The sequence below is a fragment of the Sander vitreus genome, chromosome 13, assembly GCF_031162955.1.
Source record: "Sander vitreus isolate 19-12246 chromosome 13, sanVit1, whole genome shotgun sequence".
Taxonomy (NCBI): domain Eukaryota; kingdom Metazoa; phylum Chordata; class Actinopteri; order Perciformes; family Percidae; genus Sander; species Sander vitreus.
The window spans coordinates 21390637-21402617 of NC_135867.1; the positions used below are offsets into that span (position 1 = coordinate 21390637).

General features: G+C 39.5%; 1 protein-coding gene across 2 annotated transcripts; it reads right to left on the minus strand.

Annotated features, from left to right (window-relative positions):
* Positions 1–1017: 1017 nt before the first annotated feature.
* On the minus strand, positions 1018–11775 carry mpp1 (MAGUK p55 scaffold protein 1). 2 transcript variants are annotated; one of them, XM_078265820.1, is made up of 12 exons: positions 11397–11775; positions 6962–7090; positions 6573–6651; positions 5956–6041; positions 5772–5840; positions 3260–3492; positions 3031–3134; positions 2857–2937; positions 2593–2673; positions 2313–2515; positions 1678–1752; positions 1018–1584 (listed from the first exon to the last, which is right to left on the minus strand). In XM_078265820.1, the coding sequence occupies exons 1-12, from the start codon at positions 11517–11519 to the stop codon at positions 1408–1410; spliced, it is 1440 nt and encodes a 479-aa protein (XP_078121946.1). In that variant the 5' UTR covers positions 11520–11775; the 3' UTR covers positions 1018–1407. The 2 variants fall into 2 exon arrangements, with proteins under 2 accessions (XP_078121946.1, XP_078121947.1); XM_078265821.1 differs by having other exon boundaries at positions 3260–3456; positions 11397–11774.
* Positions 11776–11981: the final 206 nt, after the last annotated feature.

The window sequence follows — 11981 nt, forward strand, 5'->3', positions numbered from 1 at the left end:
TATTAGTATATATTGTTTTAAAAATGCATATTAAATAGCAAATTCATACAAATTAAATGGTTTCTGATGCACTTATTGGTGTACTTGAAATTACATAGAATGAACAGAACACAAAAGAATATTTTTCACATGAAATATTTTGATTTCATTAAGTACACAATTCTGAAAATGCAATGAGGAAACTGTGCAAAGAAGTTCTGGATAGAAGCTGTGAACAAATTAATTGTCACGTATAACCTGTTACTATTTCCCTCACACTGTGGATGAGGGAAGAATTGTAAAGTGTGGGACATCCAGCTCAGATACGCAAGTCTTTATCTATAATTGATCATAGACTTGCTTGAGCCATGACGTCTTTTGACATCATGCCCACACAATTCTTCTGCTCCATAGTCCAATTCTAAAATGTTTCAAAAAATGGCATGGAAGTATGGAATATTCTGCTCAGACATTATGAATTTTATGTGGATCTATGGAAATTTCCCGCTGACATAAAACTGCCATAGTTTTCCCTAAGGGCTCTGGAGAACAGGTTTCTACATGAAACACAGTCGAAGCAGTTGCAACAGAGCTGGGAAATTTATTTTTTGTTAAAAAGTGCCTTTACAGTACCCTATGAGGTATGCAATTTTGATGAGATGAGACAAGTGAAGTTGTCAATGACTGACTGAAAGGAGTGGTGTAGATAGAACACATTATGGTTGCATGGAGTTAAACACAATGTATGAACAAACTGTTTCAGAATCTCAATTCCACGGCACAAAATCTAATAACAGAAAAACATACAATGAATCCAAAAAATAATGTTTTACGTGTTAAAATCCTGTCATTTAAAAAGGAAGGATTTCATTCACAGTTGTGGTCCTATTTTGCATTTGCTCACGTTCCAACAATCACAAAGGTGTGCGGCACCAGAACTATCCCTTAGCCCGTCAAAAGCCTGAAGCACCAATGTCTAAACAACCAAACCAAACATCCCTGGTGAGGTTCTTGGAACCTTTCTATATATTGCTTGGATGCATTTGTGCACAAAATAATCAAGACAATTAACATTAACCACAAGTAAACCCATACACACCTGGGACATCACTAACTCGTGATATTGCACTGCTTTTTTTTTTGTTTTTTTTTAACAAACTCAAATGTATGGACATTTTTCACGGCAGACATTTTTGACTTGTCATAGTAGGAAAAGCACAGCTGAAATTGATCACCTTAACGATGGCTCAATTCCATCAAGTGTCCCAGTAAGCTGTTTCAGTGAGTCAGCATGCACAAATACCAGGGCCTCTCCTAAATGGAATGCAGCCATCATTAATGGTTTTGCATACACCTGTGCTTTTCCTACTATGACATGTCAACATGTCTGCCGTGAAAAAGGTCTATTATACCGGTGCCAGACATCTATCAGTACACCCATGATACAGGCACCCACTGTGGGGTGGAGATGGCACGCTCCATGGCCTCCTCCACCCCTTTCACGCTTTCATCCACGTCGTTGTTGACGAGAACCACATCAAAGAAGTGTCTATATGTGGTCAAAATGGCCTCTGACTCTTTCTGGATCATCTGCAGGTTCTCGGTCTATGGAGGCAAGACACAGAGGATTAGCAGCTGCTGGCTGATCGAGTCTGGCGTTTCATAGTACTCGAGTGAACACAGATAAAGGATTAGCACCTGGGCGGCTGTGTTGGTCGGAGCGATGAACACCACGAGAGGTGCAAAGTCAGCAGTCCGCAAGACTTTCAAGGTCTGCATTCAAATGTTCAAGAGAAGAAAAGAAAAATGCATTAGACTGATTAACCACATGGAAACAGCTAGTACAGGGATTCAATTTACCAGGCCACCTTCACCTACAAGGGGTGCATCTATATAATTATATTCTTAACATTTTTGGGGGAATTTTAATGTTTGTTTTTTTCTAAATAGAGCAAGACAATACCTTTATGTCTCTACATGGAGTCTGCACTATACAATATATCAATGTAGGTGAATACACATTGTACTTTACCAAAGACAGATAGGTCTAACTTTAATTTATGAATGTATATTGCTTCATGCGTTGATTTTTAAATGAAAGAAATATGATTAAACACTTTAAATGTTCCACGTTAACCTACAGCCACAGCAGTGGAAAAAGAGCTGCTAGTCGGTTTGTGTAGGTTAATCTTGTCTTTTTTTAAAAAAAATTCAAACTGCTCAGAAGCATAAAAAGACACCTGTTAAGGTTATGTTAAAATAATAGTACAATTTCCCTCAAACACAACCATTCCTTTCATATCACCTCTCCAAAACAACCCGTGAATGCTAACCTGTGGTTCTACATCCAGCAATGCAATTTTTCCTTGCTCGTGGATCTTCTGGATGGTGTCAATTTTGGTACCAAACATATTCCCCTGGAAGCTGCCGTACTCCAGAAGCTCATTTCCAGAGATGCACTTGGTCATGGCTTCATTGGAGATGAAATAATACTCGTGTCCATTCTCTTCCTCCTTGCGTTGGGGTCTGGTGGTGTCTGTGTGGAAGGTTCAAGACTTAGCCAACGGACGACTCAGCAAACTTGATTGTTCTATTGTAAGGACAACTACTTACGTGGTGCAGGATAGGAAAACTTCTCAGGGTATTTGTTCAATAGTGCATTTTTGATGTGACTCCTTCCTACGCCAGGTGCACCTAAACAGAGCAAATGTTTTTATTTGTAAGGACATTTCAATAAAATCTTTTCTTGCAGAGAAACACCCAGAATGAAACTACCTAGGTCTTATTACAGTTTCAGTTTCAGTATAGATGTTCATAAATGTCTTATTATATCTTTAAGAATTTGATACCACTAATAAATAATGTATCTGAGCTTACCAATAAGCACCAGTGTTTTCCTTTTAAAAGCAGGGAGCTGAACAACCTCCTCATAAGAAATCACGTCCAGCTGATCAAAAACTGCAACAGAAGGGATTTTGGTTTAGACAAACCCCACACTACAGTACAACTGAGAAAAAAGGCCAGGAAACATGATTCCAGTGATCCACCCACTTGAGCTGTGTTTAGCCAGGTACTTGTCTTTGCACTTCTTCTTTTTCCCAAAAGGGCTGCAGGACTGACTGCCCTCTTTGGCCTTGCTTTTACTTGCCACTCTCCTGCAGCAGAAAAAAAAAAAAGAAGAAGAAGAGATTTAGGTTAACGTTTTAGCTCAGCTCTATGCTGATTCGGCGAATAATCTTATATGTCAATCTTCGTCAGACAGTATGACAAAGCTGTTTACCATTCCTGGAGCTCCAGGGAGGGAATCAGTCCAGCGAAGTCAGCAACAGCGCTCTCCACTCTGCCCTGCCACCAGTTTGGATCCTGCTTGTTGATAATCTGAATGATGTCACCAGTTTGAAACTTCAGACCTGCCTCTTTGCATGGGATGAGATCATCCTTGGCAGGGTCGTAGTCAAACTGGGCCCTCATGTACATCTGTAGATTAGGGGTACATATGGGGTACTCACTTCTCTGGGAAAAAAAAAACTATAGCTCATAAACACTTGCAGTATGTATTTGGGTTTACTGGACGTTAAAGATAACCTGCAGACCCTACCAACGTGTTCAATCTCTCATCATTTAAGTCAGCTGTGAAAAGGTATCTGGTATCTAACTTTGTAAAAGTCTTTTAGCTAACCTTGTGACTTTGAAAACGCAAAAAAACATCTACAGTTTCTCTGAGCTCTATGTTTTAGAATGAATCCATTTTCGAGATATCCCAAATGACATATTGCTGTGCCAGATGCTTGCTGAGCATGACTGTCAGCAGATATTTTGCAGATCAGTAAAACAATAAAAGAACACTTTCAGTCAGTCAAATGTTGGACAGTCATTATTTACACTCTGGGTTTTCAGTGAGCTCAAGCAAACGCTTGAAATTCAATGCACAACATTTTGTTGTTCTTCAACGTTTAAGCCATAAACAAGTGGTACATCTCACATTTATGTTCAAAATATCAACATCAGCTCTACCACCACTGCTCTTATGTGTATTTCTCTATGTAACAGTGCATCAGAAGCTGTTAACAGCTTGCTGACAGTGAGCCAAATCCATACATTGTTGTAATGAAAGCTTAACTTTATATGGGTTCAAACACATACAGTACCTGCACACAAGTCTAAATGTACTCATGAATAAATACTCCTATTGGGACTTTATATAACACATGTATTTAGATTCTGGAAATGTGAATTGGGAAATTCACCCTTAAATAGAATGTACACGTTCATGGTATGATCTTGGACAGCTCAATTCATATTGTGAAAATGAACTATTTTCTCCCAGCTCCAGACACAAGGTATACTTTATCAAATACTCAATACCCTTCCTGCAGCTCATCTGCAGAAAACATATGAGAGAGTAAACTGAAGCTACTTTTCTTCAGAACTTCTTCTTAACATTCAATTGAGCCGCGGCATACAATTTGTTCATACTCCACATTAGAATGCCTAACTCTTGCTGGGATTTGTAATGTTTTTGGGAGAGATCAGATAAGGTACAAACCTTGCCCAAACTGTCAAAGATCACAGCAGGAACACATGTAAAATATTACTATTGTTAGTAGAGGTCATGAAAATGTGTGGTTTTCCCAACTTACTCCATTGGAAGTTGTACACAGAGTAACCTAGTAATATGTACTACGCATGGGTAAACTGGAGTGGAAAAAAAAGATTATTAACTACACCAACATGTTAATGGACTATGAGCTTAAAAGTAGACTGCCATCACTGACCACAGCAAAGTCGGAACATACTGCAGTAATAAACTGAAGTATTAAGACTAAAGTAACGTCGCTGGATGCAATGTATTTCTTCTTTGTGGTCATTAAAGGTGCCCTGCCACACAAAAACGTTTTTACTTGTATTTTATTTTATTTTTTAAATATGTTAGGTCCATATGTGTTTATGTTATGTCGTGAATGTGAAAATGAACTGCTACCTCCTCTGTCAGCTCCAGCCACTGAAAAGAAATAAGCGGAGAAATCAGGCCAATTACAAAAGCTGGTCAGTCTGACGTGGTGTTGCATAAGCTCATTACTATTCATGAGCTCGCCCAGTTGCGCTGGGTAAAGGATGCTGATAGCCAGGCTCTCATTGGCTTGCTGTTAGCCAATCAGAGTCAAGCAGCTTAGCTCGTTGAATATTAATGAGAACTGGCACAAATCGAGCTGAGTCTTCCTGCAGGCTTTCTATACCACGCTAGAATGGCTTGAAACAAGGTAACCAAGGCCTTTTTTCCACAATGTTACAGAGTCCATGGTAGAACTTCAGACATTACCACAAAGTAATGAAATAACGTGTGGCAGGGCACCTTTAAATTAAAGCTATTGTGTACTGTGCCACAGACTATTGTTATGCGTTGTTAAATCAAACCAGCAGTGTTGTGGCCAGTAGATGGCAGAATGAAACACACTACCAAAGTGGTTCAAGTCAAACTAGCAAAACTAATAAGAGTGATGTTTTTTAGATTTAAACGTATTTTATAGTCACCTGAGTTGTTCATTGACTAACAGAAGATTCACCTAATAAAGAACAAAAGCATTTTAACAAATAAGTTGTAGAGGAAGAAATGCAGTCAAACCCATCTTTGTAGAAGTCACCACTAGAAGTCGCCGTTGGATCTGAATGGACGTAGAGCTAATTCTCTTGGTTTACTCGTGCAAATTGGAGAGAAGACATATGAAACACAAAATTCACCATAAAACCCACAGCTGAGTGCATATTCTGCCAGCCACGTTACATATTATTACCTCACAGGCTCGGGATCGACTCTGCAGGTTGGGGACGATCTTCATCGTGACTACTCCATTGGTTTCTTTCTGCGTGCAAAGATGACACCGTTTTACTCATATCTAGTTGTAAGAAGTGCAATCCTTATATAAATATTTGCATTGACTTAAGAGCCAAAATCAAAGTTATAAGATATCAACCTACCAGGATCTTCTGGAGCTGATCTACACTGTGGTCGGTCACACTTTTCCCATTGATTTCTTTTATTTCGTCCCCTTCATGTAAGGAACCTGTAGGGAGGAAGAAACCAGGAAAAGTGTAGTAACTCCAAATATTCTTGTTTGCGTTCAGTTTCTGCATGTATGGTCTTAATATGTGCTAGCAAGTCATATGTATTCTCCTGAGAGGTAAGCTAAAGACAGGAAATGCATGAGAGCCATGTATCGAAATGGCTATGATTGCAGAAAAGGTAGATTTTTTTTTTTTTTTTTTTTACAGATTATTACTGACAATTATTACATTGAGTGGTAGTCCAAATCCTAAATAAAATAAAATATGTTATATGTGTTTGAAAGATTTTAACCTAAAGAATTTAAGTATCGTTTTACAGCTCGGCTTACGTGTGGCCTGAGAAATACTCATACTATAAATGATCTGGTGACCTCCTCCAGTCCACGCAGATGCTAATGCTAAAATAGATTTGCGGAGACTGGGACAAACTATGGAGCTTTTGTGTAGAGAATTTTCTAACACACGCACACACCAGGTCAACACACTCACCCACTAACACTCAAATCAAATCAATAAATGTGATGAATTACCTTGCCTGTGGATCATGCCCCCGTGCAATATTCTGGCCACAGTGCACCTTTGTTTGTCGTTCAGCTTCAGAGTGACCCCCTGCAGACAAAGAGCATGGTCAATGAGGAGGAATCAGCAACATCAAAAACACATCTAAAAAAAATATAGGTGTGTGTGTGTGTGTGTGTGTGTGTGTGTGTGTGTGTGTGTGTGTGTGTGTGTGTGTCTGTCTGTCTCTGTGTCTGTGTCTGTCTGTGTGTGTCTCTGTGTGTGTGTGTGTGTGTGTGTGTGTGTGTGTGTGTGTGTGTGTGTCTGTCTCTGTGTGTGTGTGTGTGTGTGTGTGTGTGTGTGTGTGTGTGTGTGTGTGTGTGTGTGTGTGTGTGTGTGTGTGTGTGGGCACATGTTATACCATTGGCTCTGAAGGATTCTTTTCAAATTCTACTTCTTTCATCTTGTTCAGTTCTGTGCCATTCAAGTGTCCAGCACCCCCGTTAGTGTAAACCTCGGCCCCCTTATTTTCATAGGTTTGCATAGCAGCCTGTTGAAAAAAAAAAGAAAGAAAAGATGTATTGTTTTATCTCACACAAAAAGAAATCATCTTTGCTCAAAATGAAAAGAACAACAAAGTTTAAATCTACAAACAATTAAAGTCAGTTCATCTGGACAGATCAGATCATTATGACAGCGGTATTTCCAATAACTGCAAGTGGAAGCCTTTTGCTAATGTGTGCCAACAGCCATGTTTCATTTGCAGTTTCAACATATGTTCAAGGTTGAAAATTAACCCAGTGTTATAACACCTCATTAGCCACATCCAGTGATGTGGTCCACCCGGTCCATGTGGTCATGGATACCACCGGTGTCACCAAAGAGTAGCATTAATATACAGAAGCTAATTCTAGCCTAGTGAATGAAATAGAAATAAAAGAACAGACCAAAGGCTGATTTTGTGGAATTAAACGGTGCTTTTTCACTTAAATGAAAGTAAAAAAAGCAGGAAATCCCTATCCCGAAAAATAAATGTCAATAGTGTCAACGAATATGGTGTCTTGTCCAGATCTCCATTAGAGAAGAGATCCACATATTTGTTTTTGTTTTTGAAAGATTATGTTTTTGGCATTTTAGGCCTTTAGTTGATAGGACAGCTTAGAAACGAAAGGGGAGGGAGAGGGGGGATGACATGCAGCAAGGGGCCAGGCGCCGCTGTGTATTGTGTTTTTAGCATGTATCATCTTGTATGTTTTATGTAAAAGCACATTGTGATTTTTATCTGTGATAAGTGCTCTATAAATACATTTGACTTACTTACTTACGTAAGAAAGACTTCCTCTAACCAATAAAGACAGTGCCATTATTGAGGAATCACATTAAATGTATAAGATACCCTATAATGATTCCTGGGATACAAACAGGCATTCTGTGGACAGCACTCATGTACAATATAGAGCAATGAATGCACATTATCAAAGAATATATAAATTGGTCACTAAAGTGACATCAGAAACACAACTACCTGCATCAGCACAAATTGTCTGCATGGAAATGACACATCAGCAAAAAACTATATTATCTATCTTGCAGCATCAGCACTACAATAAACCAATAAATATCATTATCGCCTTCCTCCTCCTCCTCGCCTATTACCTCAGCCCTAAAATACTGTGCATACTGTAACAGCAGTTTGGTGTAATATGTGTCCTTCGTATCATTATTATATTAAAAAAAATGTATGTGTGACATTATTTTGACTTGTGGCTCCTCTGGAAAACTTAATAATCGTTTGGTAAACAGACCTCCAAGGATGGAGGGAGTCATGGAAGCCAATCAGTTGTTTTTCTGTGCCACCAGATAGTTATTTAACAGCCTGTGCTGTTATATGTCAGGACTGCACAGTACCAGGAGTTTATCGGTGTTGGGAGTATTTGGATGGGTTCCCGGGGTCAACCGATGAAATTACATCCTCTGAGGAAAGGAATCTGTACAGCAATCTTGCTACAGATAAAATCCCCACAAACAAATCTATCCTGAAACATCATCTCATTTCAATCTCTTGACTCCAAATGCTTTCTTACTTGTTATTCCTATTCCTTGATAGCAAAACTGTATTTTCCATTAAGAGCTGCTCTAAAGACAATGGAAAAGGTATTTCTGTGGAACCAGAAATCGTATTGTATAATGACATTTATTGTTGTTTTCCCCCTCCAATTTAGAGAAATTAAAGAGTGTGCCCATTATAGGCAGGAATAACTGTTCAACCTAAACATATTGGGTCGTTTTTCCTCAAGAGCAGGAGACTTTATTTCCTCTCAAGGAAGTGCTGACCATCAGGACTGAGCAGGAAGGAAAGTGACAAAGGTTAAATGATAAATCTAAAGGCTTTAGCACAAAACAACTGCAGCTGTCTGAAGATTCTAACAGATGTCTCTCATTCAGTAGGCCAATAAAGAGAATTTGTCTCACCCAGTGAATGCTAACATACGAACAGGATTAGAGTCGGAATGGCACTAAAAGTCATTTTTTATTAAATGTGTCTCATCAGAATTGTAATAATAAGCTCCGTCAGCTCTATCACTCACACTATCTGAGTGCAAAGAGATTAATGATTAAAAGGTATTTAAATGGTTTGTCAGAAAGTGTCCCAATCACTGGTAACAATCAACACGTGTTGTTACTATAAGCGGGGTCTCGAAGCCCTTGCAGAAACCTAAATGCCGGTCCTGGGTGTGGAGAAGCAACAGGGTAAACAAACGGCCGAGCGAAAGGCAAAAATGCATTCAGGAAAGAGAAGAGTGCCTCCTGTTCTGGATGTGGCTTTATCGGAAGTAGATCAAACAGAGAGTGCATTTCAGATCTAATACGACAGATTACATTATGATACAATCTGTCGCTTTCTCATCTGTTCTTTCTCTTGAGACGATTTGCCTTTCAAGCCAAGGAATATTAATTCATAATCCTTTCCCACTGTAAAATATAGGGTGGGTCTCCTGCCAAAAGGCAAAGCAGTATTGATATCTTGAAGGAACACAGTAGGAGATCAATATTTGACCTACCTTATATGGGAATGGAAGAATTTGGATACATTATACAGAAATAGCTGGGAGGGCTGTACTGAAATAACACATATAGTCATCTATCCCAGTCTGGGTCTCACCTGCATGAAGCCTGACTTGCATAACTGGTTTTGGTCTTAACAGGATAGTGAAAAGTGTGGCTAAAACAACAAGTTGAGTAGTTCTAGTACTGTCTATATAGGGCTAGTGCACAGTGAGTCATGAGTATGTGGATTAGTCTCCAGAGGAGCGGAACAACACTGCTACAGAACAGGCCGCTTCACTATCTGGGGCTGCAACTAACGATTATTTGATTGTTGATTAATCTGTCGATTATTTTCTCGATTAGTTGTTTGGTCTAGAAAATGTCCGAAAATGGTAAAAATTGTCGATCAATGCCTTATTTTGTCCACAACTCCAAGATATTCAGTTCACTGTCAAAAAGGAGTGAAGAAAATAGAAAATATTCACAATGAGGAAGCTGAAATCAGAACATTTAGACTTCTTTTCCCCCCTGTAATAAATGACTCAAAACGATTAATTGATTGATCACAATAGTTGGCGATTAATCGAATAGTTGACAACTCACGGATTAGCCTAATCGATTCATCTTCGCAGCTCTAAAAGAATCCACAAGTTGCAGTCAATCAGCCAGATGCCATGTAAAATATACACTCATGTAGTGCAATACGAGCAACATTCCACACTGCAGTCTGCACTGTGAGATAATGGACTATGTGACCTCACTTAGAGACACTGATTTCACAAATCAGCATGAAGCAGAAGAACACGTTGACAAGACTCTAACTCAAGGCTAATGAACTGCAAAATGCTGATGTCAGGAAAGGAGTTTCCTCCCTTCACCGTGTCCCTCAGTATCTCAGTGCTGACTTTTCAGATTCACAGAAGTAGTTTAGGACAAAGAGTTCCCTCAGTATTACTGGCTGTCAGGTGGTGGTCAAGGATTTAAGTTCCCAAATCATTTGTGGTCACACATATCAGGTGTTGGCCAGCTTAAAGGCAAAGTCAATGGTTTCGCAACCTTATCCAGGCCCAACTGGAAAACAAGTTTAAATGCCTAAAATTCTAACGTGATGTACTGTATGTAGTAAACAACCTGCCTGGACTCAGCTGACTGTTGACACAAATTCATCAGCAGCAGCCCAGCTACTTGCTGTAGGCAAAGTTACACAACACTGTTAACTTTATCCATCTCCTTTAATATAATATTGCATAACATTTTCCAGAAAATAGGCCTAATATTATTAGGCTACTTTAAAATGGCTATACTGTCACAGTTAGCCTAAACATGACTATTATGGGATTATTCCAATACCAATTATATAGCTCGTTGTCTTATGATCACAGCTAGACATATGGAACGTCTGACGTGTGATATAGCCTTGTTTTTTTCGTCAACTTGATTCCCGTATGTGGGGGGTGGTTTTTGGGGGGGGTTGGATGCAGAAGTGAAATTGCCAATGTAATGTCTAATGGGATCCACATAAGGCTGACTGAGCAATACTGAGCAATGCAGTGGTTACTAACACACAGCTGCTGATGATTTGGGAAGAAAGACATGCATGTGCAGCCTTAGTTAGTTAGCCATTAGTTCCTTGTTTCAACACATTTTAAGTTAACACGACTGGGTCTGTTGTTAGACATCTTGTCGAGGAACAAACATCTCATGTGTGCCTCATCTCTGCTTCCCCGGAAGCAAACATGTAACGTTAACATTACACCAATATCCTAAGGGCAAAAAAAAAAAAAAGAACAGTAAAAACGACATCCTACCTTGTCAGACTTTGGTTTGTTTTGGAGGAGCTTCTCCAGGTACAGATCGGAGAGGGCTGTCCGGACGCTGTTAACCGACTCCAGTATGACAGCAGGTTCGTTTTTATTGGATTTTAACGTCATCTTTCCGTTAGCTAGCTAAAAAAAAAAAACTGTGAACCCGATGTGCCCCCGCTCAAGGTCCTCAAGAGGCTGGCCACAAAATGTTGCGAAAGAGGAAACCGCTGATAAGGAGCCCTGACGGTGTAATAAGTCACTATCTGAGATATAAGTCCAAGATTTTGATCAGCAGCAGGTAAAGTCCATGAGATAGGCCTATGTGCAGCGGGGACACCGCTGACAAAGCAAGTAAACATGTAACTGACTGCTGCGCTGCTAAGAGGGGCAGGCTTATGCTGCCTTCAGGTACGCCCTGTAAACTCCCAAATGCCACTACTCGAGTTGTTTATATTGCCATGCATTGACCTGTTGTTACAAAGCACAATGTAAGAGGAGTTGTTTTTTCTTTTCTTTTGCGGTGTCTGTTTCTTTTGAGGCCCACATAGGCCTATTCTAGCATAACATATGTTCTTAATTGCAGATGTG

What these genes read in the sequence shown, in the direction of transcription:
- mpp1 (XM_078265820.1), bottom strand. Translation starts at nt 11,519, where the DNA reads ATGACGTTAAAATCCAATAAAAACGAACCTGCTGTCATACTGGAGTCG. An exon ending in ATCAGCTCCAGAAGATCCTG is followed by an intron (nt 5,841 to 5,955) that starts GTAGGTTGATAT and finishes CTTTGCACGCAG; the next exon opens with AAAGAAACCAATGGAGTAGT. An exon ending in TCCCTGGAGCTCCAGGAATG is followed by an intron (nt 3,135 to 3,259) that starts GTAAACAGCTTT and finishes TTTCTGCTGCAG; the next exon opens with GAGAGTGGCAAGTAAAAGCA.